Source organism: Girardinichthys multiradiatus, chromosome 19 (assembly GCF_021462225.1).
Source record: "Girardinichthys multiradiatus isolate DD_20200921_A chromosome 19, DD_fGirMul_XY1, whole genome shotgun sequence".
NCBI lineage: Eukaryota > Metazoa > Chordata > Actinopteri > Cyprinodontiformes > Goodeidae > Girardinichthys > Girardinichthys multiradiatus.
In genome coordinates this window covers 7,081,573-7,108,600 of record NC_061811.1, presented here as the reverse complement: position 1 = coordinate 7,108,600, position 27,028 = coordinate 7,081,573, and the positions used below count along the sequence as shown (strand labels likewise).

At 40.5% G+C, this 27,028-nt stretch overlaps 1 protein-coding gene across 7 annotated transcripts in view; it reads left to right on the top strand.

The window, feature by feature from the left end:
* qkia (QKI, KH domain containing, RNA binding a) overlaps positions 1 to 26,516 on the top strand; it is a 96,158-nt gene extending 69,642 nt beyond the window's left edge. Inside the window, exons 5-8 of one of the 7 annotated variants that reach the window (XM_047345825.1) lie at positions 11,518 to 11,605; positions 13,985 to 14,425; positions 17,426 to 17,500; positions 19,690 to 26,516. In XM_047345825.1, coding sequence (XP_047201781.1) covers positions 11,518 to 11,605; positions 13,985 to 14,425; positions 17,426 to 17,500; positions 19,690 to 19,706 — 621 coding nt within the window. In that variant the 3' untranslated portion in view covers positions 19,707 to 26,516. Of the gene's footprint in view, positions 1 to 11,517; positions 11,606 to 13,984; positions 14,426 to 17,425; positions 19,248 to 19,689 lie in introns of those variants that run through there. The other 6 variants (XM_047345829.1, XM_047345827.1, XM_047345826.1 and 3 more) reach the window with 6 other exon arrangements.
* The last annotated feature ends 512 nt before the right edge of the window (positions 26,517 to 27,028 follow it).

Genomic DNA, 27,028 nt, shown 5'->3' with positions numbered 1-27,028 from the left:
TGGAGCACCATCTCAATTGTGAAGTATGACAGTGGCAGTCTCATGATGTGTTGGATGGTTGCCTGATGCACTGTACAAAATGGATCATCTCGAACATCATCCAGGAAGTTAAAGCATCCAAATTAAGCTTAAACTAAGCATACCGGCAAATTAGTCATAAATTGACTTACAGACAACAATGTCAATGTTTTGTACTGACCATAACAAAACCCTGAGGTCAGTCCTACAGAATATTTGTTGAAAGAGCTGACAAGGTGTGTGTAAGCAGGGCTTTGTACAAACCTGGCTCGGTTACACTAGTTCTGTCAGGAAAAATGGGCCAAATAGCTACGGAAATGTGTGTTAAGTCCGGTTTAACATCAGACAGTGAAGGGAAAACACTGTTGTCTTTTTATACGGTGTAAAAATTTGGTTTTAATTGTGAACAAACATGTTTAATTTACTGGGGAGATATTTTATATCTTTAGGCCATTTTATCCTTGAAGGTGTCATTATTAACATTTTTCTAATATTCAAGAAAAGGTCTAATTTGATTGGTTAACACCATAAACCCGAATGAATTTGCTTGTTGTTAGAGGCAGCCCTAGACTTAATGAATCAGGTCGCATTGAGACACACAAGCTAAGGGGTATTTTCATGTGTGTGCTGAGGTGCAAATACAGGAAAAAGTTTGCCTTAATACCTTACATGAGCATCTCAAATCACAGTTTTAAAAGAAGGCTTCAGTGATCTGCTCTGAGTCAGGATCTCTGGATCTGATGCAAATCCCCGTGCAGCATTTAAACTTCCCAAATCATCCCTGGCCAAATCCTTTCAAGATATTCCCTGCTCGATTGGATGGCATTAAAGGATCGCAGCGACAGAACAATACACCGTCTGCCGGTGTGGCAGAATGAGGTACAAAGGCAGGGGTGGGGAGTGAGAAGAAAGAGAAATGGAACAAAGCGGATGGTTACACTAAAGGTTGCAGGAGCAAGATTGAGATTGTTGGGGGGATGCAAAGTGGGAAGATGGAGATTTTTATTTTTATGAAGGAAAATGTTGATGATTAAAAGAGTGGAGCGGATAAACGAACAGCTGTTTGTTGGGCTGTAGAAAATGGGGATATCGCGAGACATACTTGGCATCAAATGTTCATCAAAGCCAACGCAGATGGATAACCTTTAGTAATTCATCTAAATTGTGAGGTAAAATCTGTGTTTAATTTTCTAGGGTATTAGTGAACTCTGATCTGCTCATAATGATTAACACATGAAATTCCAGCGCATTTTAAATGGGTCAAATAAAAATCAGAATTTTCTACATCCAAAGTTTTTCACATGAGAGAAAATCAACGGTTTCTCTCTGTGAGTCTTTAAATGTGCTGGTAACTGGTTGAAGAACAATTTCTCTTCTGTCCCACTGTTTTTCTTCTTCTCTGTTCTAGTGTTGGTGGCACTGAGTCTATGTATAAGTCTGTCAGCAGATATTGATGGGGTTAGCACACAGCACCAGGGCAGCCCACTTCACTCTCCTGCAGTCCAATAAAAGGCTGTAATAAGCTCCATAGATCTAGGAACTATTGCCAGGTCTGGGGCACAGACTGCGCCTGCCCATACGTTGCCCGTTTTTCTTGACCCCTGAGTAACTGTTGGAGTGAACTACGTTTTACCGATTAAATTACTGCTTTTCTCCAACATACTGCCTTACATGCTAAGCTTCCACCAGTGTTATCCTAGCCAAGGTAGGTTTATTTGTATAGCACCATTCATACACAAGGCAATAAAGTGTTTTGTAGGAAAATAATGAACCATGGGTGAAAAAAATTCTATTTAAGACCAAAAATAGTAAAAGAAGAATAGAAAAACATAAGCACCACATAAAAACAAACATGTCTAAAACAAATAAAAAGCCAAGACCAAAATTTTCTGCACGTTAGATCTTCAGGGAGTTGTTTCCAGAGCACATAGGAACTAAATGCTGCTTCTTCTTGCTTAGTTCGGGTCCAGTGAAAAGAGCACTGATGACCCAAAGCAGTCTACATGGCTGATACCCAACCAGCAACCAAAGTTTTTCCAGGCCGAGACCATGTAGTGCCTTACAGACCAATTATAAAATTTTAAACTCTGTCTTTTCCAAACAGGGAGCCACTGCAGATATTTAAGGAATGCTGCAATATGATCCATTCCCTGCTGTTGCTCGGAATTCTGGGTGCAGCATTTTGGGTTAGCTGCAGCTGCCTGAATGGTTTGTTTTTGATAGACCATTAAAGTTACCATTACATCAGTCTGACGATTGAAAATAAAAGCACTCGCAAGTTCTTCTGTCTTCTGTTATGACATGAAAGGCTTTATTCTGACAAAATATCTAAGATAGTATGGGGCTGATCTGGTAATAGACTATATGCTGATGTTAAAATTTAGATCCAAGTCTGTAACGACACTAGGGTTTCTTGCATGCTTTGTGATCTTCAGCCAAGGTGAGTCTAGATCTCCAGCCTTGCATTTTTGGGACCAAAAACAATGTGACTGATTAAGGTCATGTGTTGACATAGATATATACGGTTGAGTCTTTATGGTGAGATGCTGCAGTACTTTATAATCTTAGCAAGAGAGCATATAGATGTTCTTCAAAAGTGATCCGAGAATAAAGCCTTGAGCAATCCCACATGTGACCTTTGTTCATTTGTAAGGTGGTTAGGTCTGGCTGTGGACTATCTGACCAAACATAAACCAGAGAAGTACAGACATTTTATATTAAAAGAAAACGTGAACTATAAAATATGGACAATATTGCAGAAAGCTGGTAAATACATGGAGGAGCAGGGAGATTCACAGTAGAGCAGCAGCCGTGAGGCAGGAAGAAGAAAACACTTCTGTTCTGACAGGAGAGAGCAATGTTTTTCCAGTTTGAGGCGTCTGCTCTTGTGAGGTTAGTTCTGGTTTCCTACCTCGCTTTGTAATCTGCCACTCTGTTCTGTACCTCAGTAAGCTACAGGATTGACAGTAATGGGGCGGAGCAGCCATGATACGTTTGTAATAATCTCACCGCAGTCAGGTTCTCTTCTATGCTAATGAGCTGGTGTGTTGTAGGTTTAGCATGGCTAATGGCACACACTGCTAACAGAGCTGTGTGCAAAGTAAAGCAGCAAGCAAAGGAGAAAAGGGGCTTTGCATGAGAGCTCTGAAGGTATAAGAAAGCCAGAGAGGAGAGTCGAAGGAGATTGCATTGTTAGTCATTGGTGGAAAAGAAAATCCAGTTAAGGCCTAATTCCCCTGGCAGATATGATCACAAAAGCTAAGGAGCATGGCAGAGAAAAGAAAATTGCCTTTGAAAGTACAGTAGTGAGTTTTGAGAGCTAACATAATGTACTTACTCCAGCACAGACATTTAATGTTCTGTTTATTAAAGGGAACAGAAAAAATGTTGAACACATTTAGTATTTTTTCCCCAAGAATGATAGAGTATCCCATCAATGAATAGTAAAAGTTTTTTCGTGGATTGATTTGTTTTACTTCCTCTGTAATTCCTACAGAAACAGCATGTTCTGACTTTATTTACTGACATTTGCCTGAGCAGTTGTTGGATTTATAGCCCTGCCTATGAAAAAACACCAGAATAAAGTTTGCTGCATGTGTTTTTAGATCTGTTTGTGATCCATATTCCAAGTTTGCTTCAGCTGACTTGAATCGATTAAACTTCTTGTCAGTAATTTATTTTGTGTGGAAATGTTTTGAAGCTTGCTGCAAGTACTCATTCCTTCCTCTTCTGTCACCCTCTGCTTGTGGAGAGTGTGGTATTGTTGATAAGTCTTCTTGGCAGCTTGGCGGGAGTAATCATTTCCCTCCAGATGTTAGAGTTTGGGAAGGAACCAATAGGGAGCGATGAAAGGGAGGGGAACAGAGAGGGGAAGACGTTGTGGCCGTACCAGTTCCACCCCTGTACATGAAGTCAGCCGCTCCACCTTCAAGGCTCCCAGCATCACTTCCTCCACACCACTCCACAGAAACGTTCCCCTCCCTTTCTCGTTCTCAGCTCTCCACACACAGCCTCTGTGTTTCCCAGGTGGCAGCTAGGGCAGGCTGTGTTTACTGCTGAGGTAATTGGAGTAGTTTGGAGAGAGTCTGACCCTGGCCCTGCTGAGGCCCCAGCTATGTGTGTATGTGTGTGTGTGTGTGTGTGTGTGTGGTGTGAAGTTGGACATGCACACCACGTGTGCGTACGCCTGTTTGTGATGACGGCAAGGCCAGGAAAAGAAAGCAGGCCTTAGCCAGTGTCAGGCCTCTGGGAAGCAGACAAATTAGCTTTCACTTCTTTTTCTGTCTTTCCTTTTCTCATATTCTCCAGCAGTCTCTTTCCTTTCTCTTTATATTTCTCCATCTCCTCACTTACTCAAAGATGATCTTTCGGACTACTTTCTGTACGTGCTCTAAGGGGCTTTTTCTTCTCCTAGACTTTTGTTCTCTTCTTTTTTGTCTATCTTTTTTGCTCATCTTTTCTGAGCCCAGCTATTAGCTGAGCTGCATTCACAGTGACTCTTGCCAGATATGAGCCAAAATCTCCCCCTCAGCTGCAGCTTTGAACATGAGTGAATTCAGCCGACCCAGCCCAAGTGGCTGTTTACAACAGTTGGTTTGGCAAGGAGAGGGCCTGAAAGTGGAGCCTCAGAAGGGGAGTATGGGTGTAGACAGACACTCAGTCATCTGGTTCTTTTTGTATTTCAAACACTCATACAGAACAAAGCAATAAACAGAATCTGGCTTTAGCTACAGTTGGTATATGTATACATATTGACACATCGGGGTAGCGAGCCTCAGTATTTCATGGAGATTTGCTCAACCACATTTTTGACAATGAAATGTCCTGGAAATCTATAATTCTTGTTTGTTTTTTACAGGATCAATGATCACTCTATTATTTTTTTAACATGTCCTTTCAACTAATTTTCCAGGTACTCACAATCAGCATGGGTGTTGAGTCTGTTGGTTTTCTATTACTCTACTACAACCACTACAGAACTTTTTTTGCCCTGTAAAAATATCATTTCTGCCAAGATTGATCAGGTTAATAATGTCAAACAATAAAAACCTTAATAATTTTTTCATCAGTAGATGAAATTAGCTCAAAATTAAAGGTTATTGAGAAGCTTTAGAAATAATATGTAAGTGTCTGAGCGAGAAGAAAATACCACAAATGTGTTGTTTGTCTCGCTTTTCTTTTAATTTTTATATTTCAATAATCTCACCAAATATACATGTTGCAGTTCTGTGCTCTTTAATAGCTGCTGAGGTGGATGATGCTGATATACTGGTAGCTCTGTCAAACTGGGGTCTTATATAGTTTTCTGTTGGTATTTTAGATTTATGTTGGGATGATTACTCAGGTATGTTCTGATGAATGTCTGAATGTATTAAACAGGTTTGAAACTCTGCGAAGAAAGCAAGCATTCAGGAGTCGGTCCAGTTCTTTCTTCTCTCCATTCCTCTTGTTGAGAGACTGCTTAGCAGAGGGTCTTCATTAACCTTCTCCTCTGCCGAGTAGTTGCATAGGGGCAGAACTTTCTAGACAAACCATACACATTTAAAATTATTTATGGAAAAGATGCAGTTTAAAAATATCTCACCCAATCAAGATAGACCTCATTTAGGTCCAGATCTGGTCCGCGGGCCGGCATTTGGAGGCTGGTGCTCTAAAGAAAGAAGCATGACGAAGATGTAGTTTCTGTCAGCTGACCTCATCGCAGGCCTGTCGGGTAAGACATGGCTCTCCTACTTTGGCTCATCACACTCCCATCTCCCTCCTCTTCCTTTCCTATATTTCCCTCGCTCCCCTCATCCCTCTGTCTCGCGTGTCCCTGATAGCTTTTACCGCTCTGCTGATTTCACAAATAGGCCTCATTGATTGAATCTGATTCTTGTGGATAGAGCAGCTTTATTGAGTGGCTTTTCCACTGATGGACAGCAACATGAGGGCATAAATGTTTGTCACATGCATGCATGTGTAAACGGCAGGGAAAAGCAAAAACGTCCGCCCCTCGTTCCCCTCATTTTCTAATCCGCCATCCCTCCCTCTCTGAGGTATTCTGCTGTTGGAGCATTACTAACTCTTGCCGGATGCTCATTCTCCCGATCGCACAAATGGCATCCTCTGAGTGATCGGCGTTCTATGGGTTCTTCATGCTGAGTGAGGAGTGTGTTAATTGTGACGACATCCTGAGCAAGTTAGCAATAAACAGTTAACTGCTCCTCCTGGGGTTTTTTATCATCCGTGGAAAGAGGAAGGCCCAGCATACCCGAGGCAGCATGATGAAAGTCAACCCAGCTTCTCGAAAGCAGAGTCAGCAGCGTCATCGTTTGCTTTATGATCCTGTCTGCATTTCCTTTGAATCTGTCATCTTTCATCTGTAGCTTAGGCGGGGTGCTGGATCTGCGCTCACATCCCTAATTTCCAAAAGACCTTTCCAGAGTATTAAATTGGAAAGGTTGGAATGATTTACAAGATTCCTTCGCGGTCTGGAAATGTATGGAGTTTGATTTCATTTCATTTTATTCTCATCCAAGTCTGGATAAGAGTAGAAAAAGAAAACTGGAATGGAAAACTGTATTTCCAGAATTTATCACCAGTTCCATTGTTTTAAATTCATTTATGTGTCCAACCGTCCTTCCATCTGTCTGATCATTCATCCGTCCATCCATCTATTTAATCATAAGCATCTGTGTTAAACTCCAGTCCTCGAGGGCCGGTATCTTGCAGCTTTTCGGTGTGTCTCTTCTTCAACAGGCCCTGAATCTAACTGAGGGGATAATTCAACCATTTGATTCAGGTGTTTTGGACCAAGGAGACATCTAAAAGTTGCATAACAAAGACCCCCGCGCAGTTTGACACCCCTAATCTATTTGTTTGACTGTATGTCAGTTCATCAATTTATCCATCTCTAAAGTCATTTATTCAACCTCCATTTGTCCATTAATCTATCTATCCGCCTATTTATTGAGCAGCCATCCATCCATCAGACTCTGTCCAGTCTGGTGTTGCTGAGCTCTGTAGAAACATCTGCAGTATGTCAACAGTAAACCTTTTTTTACTGAACTCAAAAAATGGGCAACATTTTTGACATATTATGGATTTTGGCTTAAAATATGAGGGAACTCTGGGCATAGTTATTTCATACCGAAAATTCGCTTGTTTCATATGTAAAAGATCAGTGATCTATCAGCACTGGCTGGCTTTACTAACACACTGTTAGTGAAAGTGAAGCTGGATCATCTGCCGGAGGGTTTCCACAGAGCAGTACACCTCTCATCCTGGCTGCTCCTCCGGTCTTTCTGCCTTCTGTTTAATCTCTCTCTACTCTCAGCAGGCAGCTTGCCGCCTATGCAGAGTGGGATGGATTGTGGTCTCTTTGCGTGTCCCCGTTTAGCCCCCACAGACCTGCACATCTGTCACAATAAAGTGCACATAGATGCACACAAACTGCTCTAACATTTATAAGGATAACATCCTGTTTGGCCGTCCTGATCTGCTGCTGAGCAGAATTTTTTTTTCAGACTGATTCTCTTCTCCAACAACCCTTCAAATATGAAAACATTGTTGTGATGTTTACAGCTAAAATATGTGGTTCTTTGCCCTTACTGCGTTGGTGCATCTGGCTTACAAAGACCACCTAAACTTTACCCGATTTTATTCGTCTTGTTTGCTCTTCTTCAAAGTTTCCGGACAGCAGGTTAGTGATTGGGGACACCCAGAGCAAAACAGATTCTCTGCCATAAGCTGATTTGCGCAGTCTTTAATACAACACCATGGCGAAGATAAATCCAGGCAAAAAAAATCAACTTTTGAAAGTGATAAATATATAGTTGGGAATTTGTATGATGACTTTCTGTTCTCAGTTGGCCTAGCCTACTTTCACTGCTGACTCTCTTCAGAGACAAAACACACAACAAAACGTGGTGTGGTCAATTTGTTCTCAACGTCTTCATGAATAGATAACAACATGGCAAAGAAACTGAATGGGATAATTGGATTCAGTTATCTCATGTAGCAGTGATGTATACAGCTGGTTTACATATGCTCTTCGTCTCCCTGTGGAAGATGCTTATAAACTCCTGTTTTCCATGTCTACAATTGACCTAAATCTAGTTTATTCTTTGGCTCATTAAATAAAGCTTATCTGCGATGCTGATCTTCATGTAATCTGACTTTTATGCTACTGTTTTTGTAATTTTAGGAATTTTTCTGGTGTTTTGTTTTATTTGACCTGACCATAAATTAAGAATCTAATAGATAAAACAGCTTAAAGCTCCTCAAACTTTGTATAAAAAGCACTTCAGTAAATAAGGACAGGCGCTTACTGTACCACTTATTGTCTTCAGCCTAATAATAGGGAAGTATTAGTTTTAGAGCAGTATTCAAAAAGAAAATACATTTTTATTGCTACTTTTATAGCTATCCCAAGAAGTACCATAAAATGTGGTGATAAAATGTTGACACCCTTTTTATAGCTGAACCAATTCCTTGATTGATTGGATTTTTAAAAGATCCTCCAGGCAAACATCAGATTTGATGCCTAGTTTATTTCATATTCCTGAATACTTGGTCTCTATCGAGCAAAAGAGATGCAAACATACTCCACAGTAAACCAAGCTGGCTTAGCTACAGAGCTTAAGTGCACAATAAGTTTGCAGATGGATAATTTATGAGTCTTGAAATGGAGTTACTCAAGCAAATAAACAGGCAGATGCAGCATCCCAGGTCATCATGAACAAACTGAAACAGAGGTGAGTTAAGAAATTCTCTGTAATTGTGGAACTATGGCACAGCTGGAGGACATTACCACAGGAAGAAGTTTGAGGGAGCGTTTTATTCAGAGATCGTACTGACCTGCCGGCACATGATGATGCATGGCTTCATAGCTGGTTTAGATTTCCCAGGACAGTTTTTTCGGAGTTCTGCATGGAGCTGCCTCAGTGTTACAGAGAGAAACCAGGAGGAACCGTACCTCTCTGGTGCCAGTTCAAGTTCTCACTAAGCTGCGGTCCTTTAAACCGGAGTTCTTCAGAGAGAGCTGACTGACAGGTCGGGTATTTAACAGTCATCCCTGAGCCGGGCCGTGCCAGCCATATGGGTTGGCCTCATCCATATGTTGCTCACCTATAAAAAGTTCCCCTAACCTGTGACTCATTTGCAGCGATGAGCCGACTTCTGAATGTAATCAGAGCTATGGACTGCACCCATACTGCTGTAAGGGCCCCATCTGTAAGTGAATATGAATTTATGAATAGAAAGCATTTCATTCAGTATATGTGCTATCTATTTATGATGCGCTAATGTGTCTCACTAATGCAATGGCACGTTGGCCTCCTCAGCTCATGATTCCTTTATACTATAATAATTGTTATAAGTGTTGGGAACAAACCTGAGGCAGACTCTATGCGCGATGGCCGGCTATTTATACTGCTTTGCATATGTATTTAGAGGTGGGGAACGGGCGGTCCAAGTGCCACGTACAGCTGAGCCAAATTCACCGCAAACTGGGATCTATAAAGGCTATATGTGCGGTGACATGTCTACGCACAGTTCGTACATCTGAATTTTTTTCATGCGCCGCAAATTTCAGAATTTCTCCCTACCGCCAACTTTTAGTATGAAAGCTAAACACGCTTTTGTACACGGGGTCCCTGATGGTTAGATAGTTAGATTACATTTCCAGCTCAGAATGTCTGATTAGTTTGCCTGAATTGATTTAGTGCTTTAGAAATCTTCCATAAAGAACAAAGGAAAACACTTTCTCTATAAACTGGTCCAGACTCTTGTGAGAAGCTCTGAGTTAGAGCTGTGCAGTAGGACCTGAACTTTAATCAGGTTGCTGTTTGGTTACAAAAGCACAGAAAAAAAGAATTGGTATCACTTCATTATTAGAATGACACATTCAACAAACCTTGGTGCCAAGTAACCATATGTGGTGGTTAATTTGTTCAGTTTTTACCTTGCTAATATTTCCCTTTGTTGTGGCCCACTAAAGCAGCCCACAGACGACCGACGGTACTTGTACCACAGATTGAGATCTCTGGGCTTGCAGTTGGACTTGTATCTTCGTCATTCATAATTGTAAACTAATGTAAAGTCAATAAATTAAGTTGCAGATCCATTTTGCTTCCTTTAAGATGCAGGACCAAGCTGTTGGAACTCACAGTAGCTCTCTGACTTAATCATCTGTTTTTAATACAAAACAATGCAGTTTGTTATTTTCGCGAGCATTTATTTAATTTGCCTTGATCCTTCTTTGATTATTCTGTGTGTTCATGGTATGGGTAGGGTGAAATTAGATGCCAGGTGTGATTCAAAGCTCTCCTTTTAAAAGAAAACCGGCAGATCTCTACACAGGAAATGAAGAATGAGTTATTTCATTAAGTAGAAGTCCAGTGTTAGACTAAACTGCAGATGAAACCCGTACACAGCTGAATAAAGCAACTGCTCTGCAGGCTCTGCCTCATGTTTAGTCAGGGGAGACCAGCCTCTGTCACTCTCTCTCTCTCACTGTGGCTGTGTTGATGAGGGGTCTCAGGGGAGGGCTTAACTCTGAGTCCTTTTCTTTTTCTTCCTCCCTCCACATCCATTCTTTCCTTATCATCCTCTGAATACGACATGCCGTTGTTGAACTGCGAATTTGTCGAAGAGGTTCTCCGCTTAGAGATTGAATGGAGGAACAGAGGAGGCTCAGTGTCTGGGGCCTTTCATTTATTCCTGCTGCATTCACATGAAGGTGCAATGTGTGCACATTGGAGCAACCGGTCCGTGTTTTAGAACTAAAACATTTAGCAAAAAAGGTTTGAAATCAATAGCTGCTCAAAGTGGGGCTGAGGTCAGTAAAACTTGCCACACCACCTTTGTTCTCTTCACTTTGGAAAATGATTCACCTACCAGCCCAGCTTAAATATGATGTACTACCTGGAAAATCACAAGGGCTTTTGTGTTGTCATGGTTATTGAGTGTCTGTTAGCTCCGGGGGAAATGGAGTTTCAAGGTGTTGGAGGAGGAAGGGGGGGAGGAATGGATGGGTGTTAGGAGGAGGGTGGGGGTGTTATCTTAATTGCTTTCCGTGAATAATTTCAGTCCCCTAATTTGGCGATAATGATGGTGGCTGCTACTTTTGTATTTATTTATCCAAACATTAATTGACAGGACTGACATTAGCTAGGGCGGTTATTGCGAGTTTGATTGCGCACAAGGGAGCAAAGAAAATTACAGTAATTATCATTCTGATATGGATTATGAATATGCATTCTCACACTTAATGTCTCTGTCAGCATTTTAGCAGCAACAAGCCACTCTGGAATGACAACGGCACTTTAGCTTCTCCCCATCCATGTCAGACGAAGCCCAGTCTGGCCAGTACTTGTAGAGAACATTAACTTGTCATGTTCAAATGATTCGGCGGCTCCAGAGGAGCAGGTGAACTGGCTGACATGTAGGTTCCTTCGCTTGTTGAGTTTAGCTTCTGGTGTCTGTTGCTGAAATATGTATAATTCTTTTTCTCAGGCTGAGGGTGAAGACAATTTGAAGAAGATGCAGCTGATGGAGCTGGCTATACTCAACGGGACATACAGAGACAACAACGTCAAAACACGTAAGTCAAGTGACCGACTGAAGACTGACGTGGTCTATTTGGCAGCATACATGGCTAATACTTTCATAACATGCGACATATTTAACCAGACCAAGCATTTCTTTTACTTGAGAACTAACAGCAGGTGTCTTTGAAACCAGATTTTGTCACATTAACTGAGACCAAAGCAGGTTTCTAACGAACAGTTCGATTCTTTCTGGCATTATGTCCAAGACTACTTCTGATGTTTCTTTCCTCCTCAACGAGTATTCATTCATCCTGTCCCTTGCTATCCATATACAGGCACATCTCAATAAATTCGACATTGTCAAAAACCAGATTTATTTCAGTAATTCATTTCAAAAAGTGAAACACTACACTGACAAATATGGATTTCAAGCGTGTATTATGTGATAGAAGGTCATTGCTAAATAAGCTGGCTGTATACAATGCTGTAGCCGATATTAATAGAAAGTTAAGTGGAAAGACAAACTGTGGTAGAAAAAAGTTCACACGTGGAAAACGCAAAATTAGATCCACATGCCAAGTAAACCTCCCACATCGATACTGTACGCTAAGTAACATTTCGGGCACCAAACATAATTCTCCAGCTCAATGCTAAATATTAAAGGTGAGTTTTTGAATATATTTTTATATGCATTTTGAAATACATAAAACATTTAAGTCATGATAAATCTTGTTTAGATACATCTTGACACTGTATGTATATTTATGATTCTTTCCTTCCTGTAGATTTGGTGTGCACATGTATATAGTGACATGTGTTGCCTGGGTCACCTGGGTAGTTAAAGATGGTGGCTCAATGTATACACCTTATTAGTCTCCAGGCACCCAAAACGCTGCATATAACACAGCAATGATGTGGGAGCTTTACTCTGTGCCAATCTTTTCTTATACCAGCAAAGGGTTCACAAGCAACAGTGATAACTGCAGCCTGGAGGGGATTTTAAAGTAAAGCACATTGGGGGAGATACACAAACGTGGATTGTAGCTGGAGTGAGAGCGCCAAGACCAACCACACAAAACGTATTCAGAACCTGGACTAAAACTGCTGCAGTCCTCGTGCTAAGCCACTCCTGCACCAGAGACGTCTTACCTGGGCGAAGGGGAAAAGACACTGGGCTGTGGCTCGGTTGTCTAAAGTCCTCTTTTCAGATGAAACTTGCAGATGAAATTTGCATTTCAATTGGAAATCAAGGTCCAGTGTGAAGTTTTCCTTGTCTGTGATGATTTGGGAAGTCGATGTTGGTCCACTGTGTTTTATCAAGTCCAAAGTCAGTGCAGCCGTCTACCAGGAAAGTCTAGAGGACTTCCTGCTTCCCTCTGCTCACAAGCTTTATGGAGATGAATATTTCATTTTCCATTACCTCTAAACATAAATTTTTGAAATTAGCACCCGAACTGTATCGCTCTGTTTAATGGATCAATATAAAACCTGAGTTTCACTTTTTGAACTGAATTACTGAAATAAATACATTTTTTAATGATATTCTGAAGTTTTGAGATGCAGCTTTACATCGTTTCCATCACTTGCTTCCATCGGTTTGATTCTGCATGTCAGTCACCAGGTCACATTAACATTTCACTTCAAACCACCCAGTGCATGTTTTGATTATTTTAAAGTTGAATATCCTCCATATTTGTGTGAAATTACAGTTTGGGTGATAATTCTATTTTTTTTTTAACATTTGGGTAAATGTCCATAGTCTAAGCCACTAACTACAGTTACAGCAGCACTTGGTTTATTTTGAAAAGTCTGCCTCACAGCCCAGCTAGGAGGCCTCTAGCGCCCCCTATTAATAACCTGCTCAGAAATGTTTTTCACATCTAGCAAAAGTTGACTGCTGACCAAGCAGACAATCCATATAAATGTAATTGATCAACAGTATGACCCAATAACAGCCTTTGTCTTTAATGTTGTGGGTGTTTTTATTATTCCTCTGCTGATGCGTTCAGTCAACCTCTGTTGGGTTGTGTGTCTTTCCTTCACTGTGTTGTTCCCATTATAAGACTGTAGCTGCTGTGGTGATGGGTGTGCATCCAGTGCATCGATATGACGGCTGTATTTTGTGCTTTTTCTCTTCTGGTGTGAGGGTTTTTAATTCTTTTGTTTTTGTCTGTGTTGATTTTGTTGTATTGATTACGCTTTTTTTTTTGCAACAGACTGTCGCTTTTATGGTTCACCACCATGATCATTGCATGGACTAATTTTCCTTTTTGCTCCTCTCCTCTTTTTGTCCTCCCCCTCCTCCCATTCACCTTTCTTTTCCTCCTCTGTTTCCACCCTTTTCTGTCCATCTGTGATTATGACCGACCACACTACACTTTGTCTTCCTTCTTTCTTTCTGCACCTATCCTTTGCTCTCTTTCTTATGGCAGCCCCCCTTGCGTTCTCTCTTGCAGCGGCAGCAGCGGCCGCTCAGGGCCCTCGCCTCATAACAGCCTCCGCAGGTCAGGTGTTGCCTCCACAGGCACTCAGACCACCAACGCCGGGCGGGGCCCCCATCATGAACCTCATCCGGCCCACTCAGATGGCTGCCATGCTGTCCAACGGCACCCCCACTTTGATGCCTTCCACACCGGACGGCGGACTAATCTACACCACCCCTTACGACTACCCCTACGCCTTGGCACCCACCTCATTGCTGGAGTACCCCATCGAGCACAGTGGGGTTCTAGGTAAGAGAGCCTGGGCGAGCATGGGTGCAGCAGGTACTACGGCCAACTTTAGCCAGCCTGGACAGGAGGGCAGCTTTTTTTACCCCGGAATTGGGGTGCTGGACGCAGCTTCCTTGAGCCACAGTCAGGACTTGTTGAAAGGTAAATATGTTGTGTCCACCTGAAGATCAAAACAGATAAACTCACAGGGTGGATGTGCTGGTATAGCTCTTGGTGATGGGATGACCAGCAGTGTGGCTCATATGGACACAGTATACTGAAAGGGGGACAAACGTTACAGTGTGAACGCTGGGCTGTTAAAGTCTCTTTATACTGTCAAGTGAGGTTATTTCACTGTTTTCGTTCCATTATGGCCAAACAAATGCGCTCTCAGGTTTACATCGCCTCTTCTCTGTAAGGTTTATAGCAGAATCTGCCTCAGTGTGAAGCGAGGCACACTGACAGAAACACACTTTCATACATGCAGCCTGCACTCTAACCTTTTCATGCACTGGCCTTAAGGCATATTCAGCCTGGCGTCAGATCCCCTCGGATTTCTGCCGCTTTTGAAATCATTTCTGTGCGCTGTTCTCTGCAGGCAGCCCTTGATGCCTAGAGATAGTCCCTCTCTCGCTCCCACTGGGGATGTCCATTAAATTCCTCCAGTATGTCCTTTTTTTCTCCTCCTCCCTTCATCGCATTGTCTTAGCTTCACCCTTCTTAAACTTGAGCTTTCCATGCTTTTACCTGACATCCCCCTTAGTTTCTGTCAGGAGGGACAGTGACATATTTAGCTTCACATATTATTCTTATTCTTAATGGTGCTTAAAGCTCAACACATCTGCTACCAAAGAGGCATCTGTTGAATATTCTGACATGTGCAGCATATGTTGTGCTAAGGAAAGTTAACCTGGTTCCCATGTTGAGACATGTTGAGTTTGTGTGAATCATTGTTTAACACAAACTCCTCTAATGTTGTCTCTAAGAACATGTGACAGCAAATTTTTTTTTTTTTTAGCTGATCTGTGCATCATAGGTGCTGCTGGGAAACGTGTAGAACAGACAGGGACAGCTGACTGGCTTTTCTCTCTTTAACTTGCAGGGTTACACCAGCTTAGTGTATTTTATTTACTCACACTATCGATTGGTGCCTTCGGCAACACACCTCTCACACTCACACTCTCAGAGACTTGGTTCTGCTGCATGCACTGCTGTATCCGGGCACTGCCAGGTCATCTGCTTCTTCAGAGCTGTGCTCAGTGAATATAAAAAGTCTACACACCCCTGGTAAAATGGGACCAAGATAAATCATTTCAGACGTTTTTGCTTTAACATGACCTACAACCTCAGTGAGAAGTAAACTGAAATCCTTTAGGCCTGAAAAATAGCTTAGACTAATGCTGTGTTGGAGCGTTTGTTTTTATTACTGCGCTCGGTCTTTTTGGGATTCGGTCTTGTCTTGACTGCGTTTGCTCACCGTCTTTGCAGAAATGCTCCAAATCTGTCAAATTGAGAAGGTATCTCCTTTCACAGCTTGGCTACCCCAAGACTTGAATCCTCCTATGTTGAAGCTGGTCTTTTGTTGATTTGGATGCATGCTTCTGGTCTTGTTGTGCTGTAAGATGAAATTCCTTTATCCCAACACTCACTGTTATTTGAAAATATTCATAATTCCCTCCACCTTTAGCAAGTCTCATTTCCAGGTGAAGAAAACCAGTCCCACAGCATGATGCTGCCAACACCATGCTTGACTGTGGTTATGAGGTTCTTTGGATTATGTGAACTGGAGTTTTGGTATCAAACATACCTTTTGGTATTAGACCTAAAAAGTTCCAACAGTGGGTTTTATTGACATATATCTACATTTGTATATATTTATGTATTTGTCGTCCCCATGCACACAGCCAGTATTTACCCGAGAGTCCTGCCGCTCATTTAATGTTCCTGTAGGGCTCTTGGCTTCCAGTTTTGCATAGTATCACTTTGACAGATATTTTTCCCACTTAATGAAAGCTCTGGAAAAAACCCAGAACTCACTGGAGGGTAGATCGGTTGTCTTGGAAGTGTGGTCCTTTCTCCTGCCATGGAAACCCTGTGATATGTTTGAAGGTCCCTGTGGACAATGGATCTTGCTGTAAGATGTGACTGAGAAATCTTCAGGAAGTCATCTAGGCTCATCTAGCTGAACTTTATTTGATGTTAATCAGATGCTCTAAATAATAACTGACTCCTGTTATAAGAGGATAAGGTTTAAACAACCACATTATTTGACTTATAGGCCACATTCAAGATGGAAAAGGTTAAGAAATGATTTGTTATGGTGTCATTTTCTACATAACAGCCTGACCCTCTACCAGGGATGTGTAGAACTATTAGATTCCCTGTAAATAGTTGCATGAACATCAACCACAACTTGCTGCAACACAACAATTTCCTGTTGAATTTAGACCTCAAACGGCCGCGCTTCTTCTGGGAGAATTTATTTGTTTTTGTTTTAATCCCTGCACACTTCACTTTTTTAATAACTCTTGAACATCCAGTGACTCGCAAACAGTTTGCGTGGTGCATATGAAGCCGTGTCAACCTCTGCAGCAGGGGAAAATCAGTTGTGACAGATATAGGTGGAAAATGACGGGCTCTGCCATCAGTGAGCAGATTGACCAGGAGAGAAACGGTGAAAGCTGGAAGGAGAAAATGAAGGAGAGGAGGAGAGGCAGGTGGTGTCTGCCACGATTCAATTACCATTAGAGCTGTATTGGATTTCCCCACCTTTCAAAATAAAAAGACAAATTTCTCTCGGTTCCCCTCTGGATCCCACAGGGAGATTCACATTATTCCTGTAGACAGCCCAGCACCCCCTACCCTTTACCACCCCCATATATCTCTGAGCACTGTGGAAATTTAGTACTTAAGTTATACAATTTTTAAAGCAAATCTCCAAAAAGATGTATTATTTTTTTTCTACCAAGTTTTTCTACTTGTAAAGAAAAAGATATATGTGTTGTGTATATGTACCATAATCTGTATTATGTTCAGTGTATTATGTAATCCAAGCATTATAAATCCTAACGGTTGGAATGTGAATGTTATTACTGTAAAGATGACTGTTTTTCCTTCCTCAAAGTGAACGGTTTCTAACCTTGTGGACCTGTTACAATCTAGGTGCAATGGCTACTAAAGTGAGACGGCATGACACGCGGGTCCATCCTTACCAAAGGATTGTGACCGCTGACAGAGGTCAGTTTAGTCTCTTAGCTACTCTTTGCTATTGACTGATGCATTTATGATGATTATGCCTCACTGCCTTAGTCAGAAACTTGTACATTGTCTGTATTTTATTTTTTGTTTTCCTCTCCCACCCTACCTGCCCTATACAGGAGAATCTCAGTAAATAAGAATATCCTTATAAAGTTCATTTATTTTAGTAATTCAAAAAGTTACATTTTTTATTATGTAGCTCCATTACACACACAGTGATACATTTCAAGTATTTATTTCTGGTAATGTTGATGATTATGGCTTACAGCTAATAAAAACCCAACGCAGTTTCACAGAAAATTTTATTTTACATTAGGTCAATGATTTTAAATAGCACTGTACAGGTCTGGGCTCCTTTTGCATGAACTACTGCATCAATGCACCGTCACATGGTGGTAATCAGCCATCAGGAAGCCCAGCTTGCTTTAATGGCAGCCTTAAGCTCGTCTGTATTGTTGATTCTGGTGTCTCACTTTCCTCTTGACAATACTCCATAGGTTCTCTCTGGGGCTCGGGTCAGACCAGTTTGCTGGCCAATCAAGCACAGAGATGAAATGGTTATTAAAGTACTTGGAAGTGTCAACAGGAGCCTTGATTTTTTTTAACGAAACACAAAATGCTTATGAAAATAGGACTTTGGGAATACTGAGCAAAAGTCCAGCCTTAAGACTGTGGTTATCCCTGTTTTCAGGTTTTTCTTACTCACTTTTTCCTTCCATTCAGCTTTTTATTATTGTGCTTGGATACAGCATTGTGCCAATAGTTTGCTTTTTTTTGTCTAGCAATGGCCTTTTGTGGCTTACACTCAAATAAGTAAATGACTACCTGCTTGGCAAATTGGTCTTGTAAAATATTCTAGTTTTCGGAGAAACTGCAGTTTGCCTTTCTAGTCAGCCAAACTTTTTCCTTCCACTCAATTTTCCAATAAAATGTTTGGATATTGTCAGCTTCAATACCAAAAAGCTATAATGACTTACCCAGAAAAGCAGATTTTGGGTTTTAAACAGCTGTAAGCGCAAAATGGATAGAAATAAACATCTGAAATTTATCACTGTTTAATGAATTTCAGTTTTTGAATTGAATCGCTGAAATAAACGAAGATGAGATACACCTGTATATCCACCACCTGCTAAATGGTTGAGTGTGGTATGCACATTTTGTTTACATGTAGTACCTAACAGTGACAGTTTGTGTGGACTGTGTTTCAGTCGAAGCTCAGGCTAAAGCGATCCTAAGAGACTTGGTTCATGCAACTGTGAAGCTAAAAGGGATGAATAGTTTGCAGGCAGTGTTTAAGGTGTAGGATGACATTCCTCTGATGTGAAATTAGAGCCAAAAAATGGAGCAAGCGTGCTCCCATCCATGATTTATCTCCTCTGCTCATAAAGAGCAAAGACAAAGGAGAACATTTTTCTATACTTTGTCTGAGAGACGAGTAGCTGCACTGCTACCAGCACCATTTCACCGCGTCGTTTCAAATTTCTTTGGGATTATTATTTTTCTAGAAAAGATAGATGCGCACAGACATTAGATGAGCTAGCTTGCGTTCTCTGCAGTGTATTGCAAATATATTGAAATAAAGCTAAATACATTTTTTGATATTTCAGTTGTACACAAGGTACTGTCATTTTATATTTGGAACATTTTATATCAAATGTATTTATGGTTTTGTGTATATTTATATTATATAAAAATATACTGCGAAATAAAGAGAGAGAATCAGAAAGCATTGATTCATCGATTTATTGCACATTGAGCAGTTATTTCACGCCGTAACTTTAGGTTGTTTTTTTTATCAGCTTACCACTAATCACACTGTTTGTGAAAGACACTAAAACACTAGATTTTTGTTCATCTCTGTCTATTTTTTTGTTCGGCTTTTCTTTGCTTCTGTTTTGTGGTTTCGGGGGCAGTGTGCGCTTCAATAAAACCAACCGCCTAGCTACCAGATTCAGGGTGTGGGGCTTAGCAGTTTTGGGATCATGATGGGAGAGTGCCGCCATTTTCAGATTAGCTGGGTTCACCTCATAGCGGCAGGGGGCGACATGTGAGATTGCATTCATTTTATTGTTAAAATGATGTCATTCCAGTCTCTTCTTGCTGACACTAATATCCTTTCTATCTTTTTTTGTTTCTGTTTGTTTTTGTTTTTGTTTCTAACCACCTAGCCGCCACCGGCAACTAACACATGACCTTCTGACCTCTGAACTCTTCACCCAATGACGAGCCGCCCCAAGCCTGCCTGCTGATCAGTTAACTGGTAATTGCCTTTTGCTAGCCTCTCGGACGCAAGCGGCAGAGAGAGAGGCGCCTGCCCGTACAGTTACCCTAACACATTCTGACAAAAGATAGAAACCAACGCAGAATCTTCACTGAAACACAACAAAACCCAACACAGCTGTGGATTATTCATTTTTTTTCCTCTGTTCATTAGTTCGGTTCCCATTCGTTCTCTTTCTTTTTCTTCATGAATCATGCACCGGGTGGATCTGTTGGTGGTGTTACTCATGAATCTGCACTGAATTATAAAGCAATAAAGAACCCACGACCCACCCGCCTGAACACCCGCCAGCCCGACTGTAATTGCTCTGATTAGGTGACCTCATTCGTTCTCCATCTCCAGTCTGAGATGCAAACCGTTTTGGTTTGACTGATAACACGATGACCCACAAATTTCCCCCAAGCCCTCCTGTGAAAACCCACCCTCACCCTGTTCAGACCCCCATCTGCTGCAGTGGAGAAAGAAACCGAAGGAACGGGAACGCTCATTTGCATTAACGTGTTTAATTTCTGTCATTTTTTTTCCCAACATGTATTTCAGTTGTTGAGCTTGTAATTATGAGTTGACACATTCTGGGTGTGCCCCTCTAAATGGCTTTCTATCTGTTTTTTATTTTTTTTAAAGCATGGCTAAAATGATTGCAAAAAGAGCTTTTTTATGATTTGTGGTTTTTTTTTTTTCCCTGTCTTGATTTAATGCTTTATACTTTATTGTTTTTAATATTTCAGTTCAGATTGGACTAATTAGCTTCAGTCACTGAAACAAAGCAGGTGGTTATCTCTGAAAGTCAGAACAGAGTTTAGTGTTTGAGGCTGAAAATGAAAGGCGTGACGGGAGGGTTAGTGTTTGGGTTGATGGGTGTGTGTGTGTGTTTGAGTGTGTGTTTTGATTAATGCTACAGTGAAAGTGGGGTGTGCTGATGCTTCAGGGACGCGGGTCCCATCCACACTACATCCACTATCCAGTGCCTGATGTATGTAGAAGAATATCTCGTTAGCTGAGCTGTGATCACAAAGATTAAGAAACAAACTATTGTGTGCATATTTTTAGCCAAAGCGTTTTCAGTGAATAATATATCTGCAGTTATGCATCTGTGTCGCTGAGGACTCTTTGTGGTTTTTAGAGTTTGGGTGCCTGTCTTCGACTGGAACAGACAGCCAGTCAGTTAGATGTCTGACCCCTTACCACTCAGTTTTATTTTTTCCTATTTTCCTGAGGTGTAAACAGGCAATTAACACTAAAGTTACACGCTACTCCATAACAGTAGTGCTCATAAAGTGCTAGGGCAAAACAGAGTCATGACAAGCAAAAGGCTTATTTTTATTTTTTATTTTCATTAACATTTTTGGCCGATCTTTGCCGATTTATCCCTACTGCAGTGGAGGATTTTTTTTCTTTTAGTTTTTCTCTTTAGTTTTAATTTTTGTCCTCTGTTGTGTTTGTGTGTAAGTTACAGCATGAGGTCGACATAATCCTGACCTTTCTGCATATTATTATTTTACTTATTTTACTAATGACACCTAACATATGCCAAACCATCCAAAAGTGCATCCACAATGTGTCACACCTCCCTCTGATGGTAGTCCAGCTTCTGAACCCAGAATCCTTTGTTTAAATCTCAAGAAAAAATAGGATGTGAAAGCCATGCCTGCCTGTTCAAATTGCTTTATACATACGTCTTATATATATATCTATAAATATATATAAATATATAAAAATGTAGATATCTTTCAATGCATATAAAAATACAGATGAGAACAAAACATTGATAATTTTACAGGGTGCTGGAGATAAGAAAAAAAAAATCAAAAATCTATTTTTGGCAATTTTAGCTTTTGATACTTGCAGTTATAAAATAATATTAAAAAAAATTAACAAAAAATGTTTCCGAACGTGAGTGGGTGAGGAAAAGTGCTGTTGCCTGAAATATAATTGGAAAAGGAAGCCCAAAACGGTCAGAACCATCGGAGAGCTGGCGAGGTCAGAGCGAGACAGACGCCTGAAGGGATCTAATCCAAGTGCCTTATCAACAGTGGTTTCTGTTTTTTAGTATTCCAGTTGTGTTTAAAAAGAAATCCAGCACCCACCAAGATGGCGCAGAGAGGAACGGCAAGTGTTACACGCTCGGAAAAGACGAGCTGGGCAGCGCCCACCGTATCGTGGCGCTGCCCATGTTACTCTATGCAAAAAGAATAGCAGTCGATTTGACCAGCTAAAATATGTGCCATGGTTTTTGTCTTCCTGAAATGATTTTAAGTTTTTCTTTTCCTTCACTTGATGGCCCTTTACTCTGCTGTATGAGCAGATCTTGTCTTTTTATTTAGATTTTATTGAAGATATGAATTATTGTCTATTTGTTTTTCATTGTATCTTAACTTCCTTGAACAAATTGAACTGCCATTAGCAACCAAGTAGTCTGCCAGACGATGAGCTGAGAAGAATAGGCACCATTCAGGGAAATGAATAGGAACGTGTTTGTTTTAACAGCTGCATCCAGTCCACATATCTCCGCGTCAATTTGACAACAAACTATCAGTACAGTAATGAGATTTCTAATGGACAAAGGAAGCGCTGGGTAATGAAACAAGCACCTGCTTCACAGTCAGACAGTTTCCAGTTATTGATACAACTGACAGCTTATTGCTGAAAGGTGAAATGAAATGAAATTGACAAATTCTTGGATCCAACAGAGCCGTCGGCAGTCTGTTTTTTCTCTCTCACCGTGCTGTTACACCAAAAGGTCAATGATTTTTTTTTTTCTACTTCAGTGTTATTATTTTAAATTGAAATGCAATATTAAAGTGGAGCAAGATGGCAATTCAGCATTTGACAGTATTAAGAAAATTCCCTCTGCAATGTTCCAACTTGCTATGTCATTGTAAACGGCTGGATAAGTCCATCAGGTGAAAGGTTGACTCTATACCTACGTATTCTCTCTGGCCTGCCTACTACATGTATGATAATGTAATTAATAGCCATTGTTACAGGTTTATAATGTATTTTTCTAATCTCATTTTATATGTATATTAATCATGTTTAAGTGTTTTGTTTTTTTTTTCTTAATGTTTATAAAACCCACAGCACCCCCCCCCCCCCCCCCCCCTCCACCTCTTCTCCATCTTGACCTGCCTCCTGTGCGGAGTGTTGCCTTCTCTCTGTTAGATTTTGTTTTCTTGCCAACTCCCAGCTTGTTTAACTCATTAGTTACTTTATTAGTTTCCTTGTCATAAGTATTTTTACATGCTTGCATTTAGTTTTCATGGTGTATGCTGTTATTTTTCTTATTAACCTCTTGGCATTTATTTTAATAAAACATTCTTAGTAAGAATTTTACTAACTTGCTGATATTTTGTCTTGTGTTTTTAACCTGTTTCATGAATGTTATTACCCTGGTCTGGTTCACGGACTAACACAATTAAAACCAGCGAATGGCCACAACTTTTACTCACCTACACGCGGGAACCCACCACACACACACACACACACACACACACACACAGGGGCGCTCCCTCACTGCTGCTCTCACCGTCTCTGCTCAGTTCCAACACTGCTGCTGCGTCCAGTCGTCTCTTTTATAGACAACTCTGTTAGACCTCCTGCCTTTCTGAGTCACTGAACCCCGTGAGACTGCAGGGAGGGAAGGGGGTTAGGGGGTATAAACCACTTAAGGGCACGGCGTGTACTTCTGGGTCGGCAGTTCTGTCCGAAACAAGCCACACGCAACAGGGTAAAAGATTTGCCTGTGAGCCGGGGTAATGTAGATCTAAGAAATGTTCGCAGCCCTGTCAGGTTTTTATGACTTAGAAAAAGATCATGATGTCTAATTTTCCACCTTTTAATGTGACCGATAACCTGTAGGGACCACTGAGGAAGCTGCAGAACAAGCACTGGTTACATTGTCAGCGATCTTTCAACAACTTTTCTCCTAAAGAAAACACCCAGTCCTGAACAAAAACACTCTAAATATATTTTGTGCCTCCCACCAAAGAAGGCTGAATGCTACTTTTAAATTGAAATGTGCTTTGACAGCGTTTTTGTTTTCAGTAAAACTGAAACATCTCATTAAAGGAAAAAGTAAAAAAAAAAAATGTATTAAACTGGCTCTTATTTTTTGCATTATAAAAACTGGCTTTCTAACTGGAATGCGTCGGCTTTTGAGAGCCACTAATAATCCCTGAAGATAAAGCTTTCTCCTGCCATTAGTTACCGCAGCACTCATCACAATCTGGGCAAAAATATTTCACATTAGTCATCTCAAAGGGATTAATGTTACTGTGAACGTGTAGAGCAGAAAATCTCATCAGCGCACATTATAAAAAGGGAGTTATTTACAGCTGACACTGGGCAGATTTGTAGAAGACGGTCTAAAGCCGACCATTTTTTGTTTTTCCCATGGAGGCAGCATTTACAGCTATCTCCAGCTGTTGTCTGTTCCACGATCACTTCTCCCCGTTCAGCTTATTGATGGAACAACTAACACTGGGCCATTTGGGAGCATCTATACTGCTTAGACACACAACAGTGCACCTTGCCAATATGAAGTACTGGGATCAAAACAACCGCAGTGTTTCAGTCTTTCTGTGTAAAATGCGTGTTTGGCTTTCAGCTGACCGCCACTTCGTGTTTTCCATCACGCCTCGTTCATTTCTCCTCCGTGGGTTCACTCAGCTTTCCTCCTCTTTCTACTAATTTGGGGTATTGACACTGACTCAACCAAAAGATTAACTTTTATTAATCCTGATTCCTTAACACAACAAGTGGCACCAGTTATTTTACACCCTTTTATTTTTTCCTGACTTCACTGCAGTGAAAACCTTGGCATTAAATGCTGTGATTCCTTTTATGTCTCAGCGAGAACAAAACACAACAGTGGAGCTAACATCTCTTCTCTGAAATTAACATTCAGCTCGTGGCTTTCATCTGAAGATGGATATTTTTCTTTTCTTAAACAGCTGCTTTAAAATGTGCAAGCAGAGGCAGAGATGTCATTACAGGCAGAAAAAGTAGGCTTTTTTTACTTTGTGAATGTAAAGTTGTCAGGCGTTTTTTTTTTTTTTTTTTTTTATTCATCTCCAATTTGGTTTTTAGTGTTTTTCTCTACTGTACAACAACAGACTTCAGCTCAAATCCGTCCATTTGCAGTGAATTTATCTATGCTCTCTTGTTTTGTACAGATCAGAGAGGATTTCCGATTTTGTGAAGCACATTCAGATACATCTCAGTTGATTAAATTAAATTATAAAAGGGAAATTCATATTTTAAATAGATTAAACATAGAATGATGTATTCCAACCATTGTGTTAATGTGAAAACCCAAAATCTGGTTTCTCAGAAAGTTTGAATATTACATTACACCAGCTGAATCATTTCAGTACCAAAATGTGGGCCTATTGAAAAATACATCCATCTTGCACAAGCAAGAGATGCAGTTTTTCTTTCCTCTAAACTTTCTATCAGTGTGCTTGGATGCACTCTGTGCACAGCCAACTTCTTTGGCAATGGCCTTTTGTAGCTCATGCTGCAGTTATTCCTGTTGCCTGTGAAAGGTGTTATACCACACTTTTTCCTTCCACTAAATGTTCCAAAACTATGCTTGGATTCAGTGAGCAACCACCTTCTTTAGTAGTGAGCTCTGTTGAACAGCTGTCAAGTCAGCATTCTTCTCCATGCTTGTGTAGGCCATAATATAACATCTCTGTATTAAAAATACTTTTTTTTTATTGGTCTTATGTGATCCCACCTTTGATTTCATTTTGCTGTAAGACATAGTCATCAAAATTCATGAAAGTAAATGGCTGAAGTATATAACTCTGTGTCTAATCTGTATAATAACGTATATGAATTTCACTCTTTGAATGGAATTACTAAAATAAATCGTCCTTTCGGTCATGTTTTAATTTCCTCAGGTGGACCTGTATATTAAAATCACTGCCTAAACTGTTTTAGTTATACTGTAGAAGTGCCTTTTTCTCTGAGATTCGGAAATTATATATTTTTGTACCTTTTATTATTTAGGAGCCCATTATGTCTTTCCCTTTATCTCACAAAAATGCTTCAGGGTAATGTGTAAATATATTTTAAACTGGAAGGGTTTTCGTCCATTAAACTTTGGTTTAATGGTTCCTGTTGTTTTGTTTGCACCACTGAGAACGAGTTTTTTTGTCTTGTCTGACTGGACCACAGTGCGGGATACGGCTGTTTGCGCACTGCTGCCATCTCTGGCACAGTTCTCAGTGCTTCATGGGGCATTTAAATGTGGTCATCTACCAACAATGGCTGATTTTTCCTTCTGTTCAACAAACATTCCTCTGTTGAGGCCGACTGCAGGTTAGCCTGTTTGAGTGGTTAAACAATAAAAGCTAACAAGATTCAAAATGGAAACAAGTTTATCCCCACTGACTTTTTCTTCTTGTTTTTATGACTGTGAAGAATACGCAGTTAAAAGTATTAAACGTTTTTAAAACCCTATACTAGCATGACTGTAAACTGCTAGTTCCATATTCATATAGTGGTGCACTAATATCTGGGACTTTTGTTTGTGGAGTTGTAAGTTTTGATGTGAAGTAGCTTTTATTTTTGCGTGTGTGTTCTTTGTTGTTATTGAAGGTTACAAATTCAGAGGTTGTTGAACCTGTAATACCACTTTTTGTTGCCCTCCCCCATAAAATACAAAAAAAACTGAAGTGTGCAATAAAAACCATATTTTCAAGCTTCCCTCTGACTGCTCTACCTGGACTGATGATTGCTTCTTTATCGGTGACATCCTGTCTTTGAATTCGCTGTGAGGTTTCAGGTAGGTGCAACACGTTAGCAGGGAATAAAATGCCTTTTTCAAGACAAAGGGAAAACTTTTCAGCAATATAAAAAACTGACCTTAAGAGTCTACATTAAATTGAGCCTCTTTTGCCTTAATAATGATTTTTATTTTTCTCTAAACGACTGATGCTCACTTTGCTGTTTCCTAGTTTTTTGGTTTTGCACCATTAGCCGTCATAACAGGTTTAAAGTTAATGGACCTCCGCCAGATCAGCTTAAGTGAGGCTGAAGAGACAAAGATGTCGTCATTGCAGAGGTCAAGCACTCCCTAACAGCTGCATGTCAAACTGAATGAGCTGAAAGCTGTTTATGCAGCGACTTGCATTCATGTTCATATCCAGACTTTTCCACATTTTGTCATGTTAAAACCACAAACTTTACTGTTTTAAATTGGGATTTTATGTGATAAG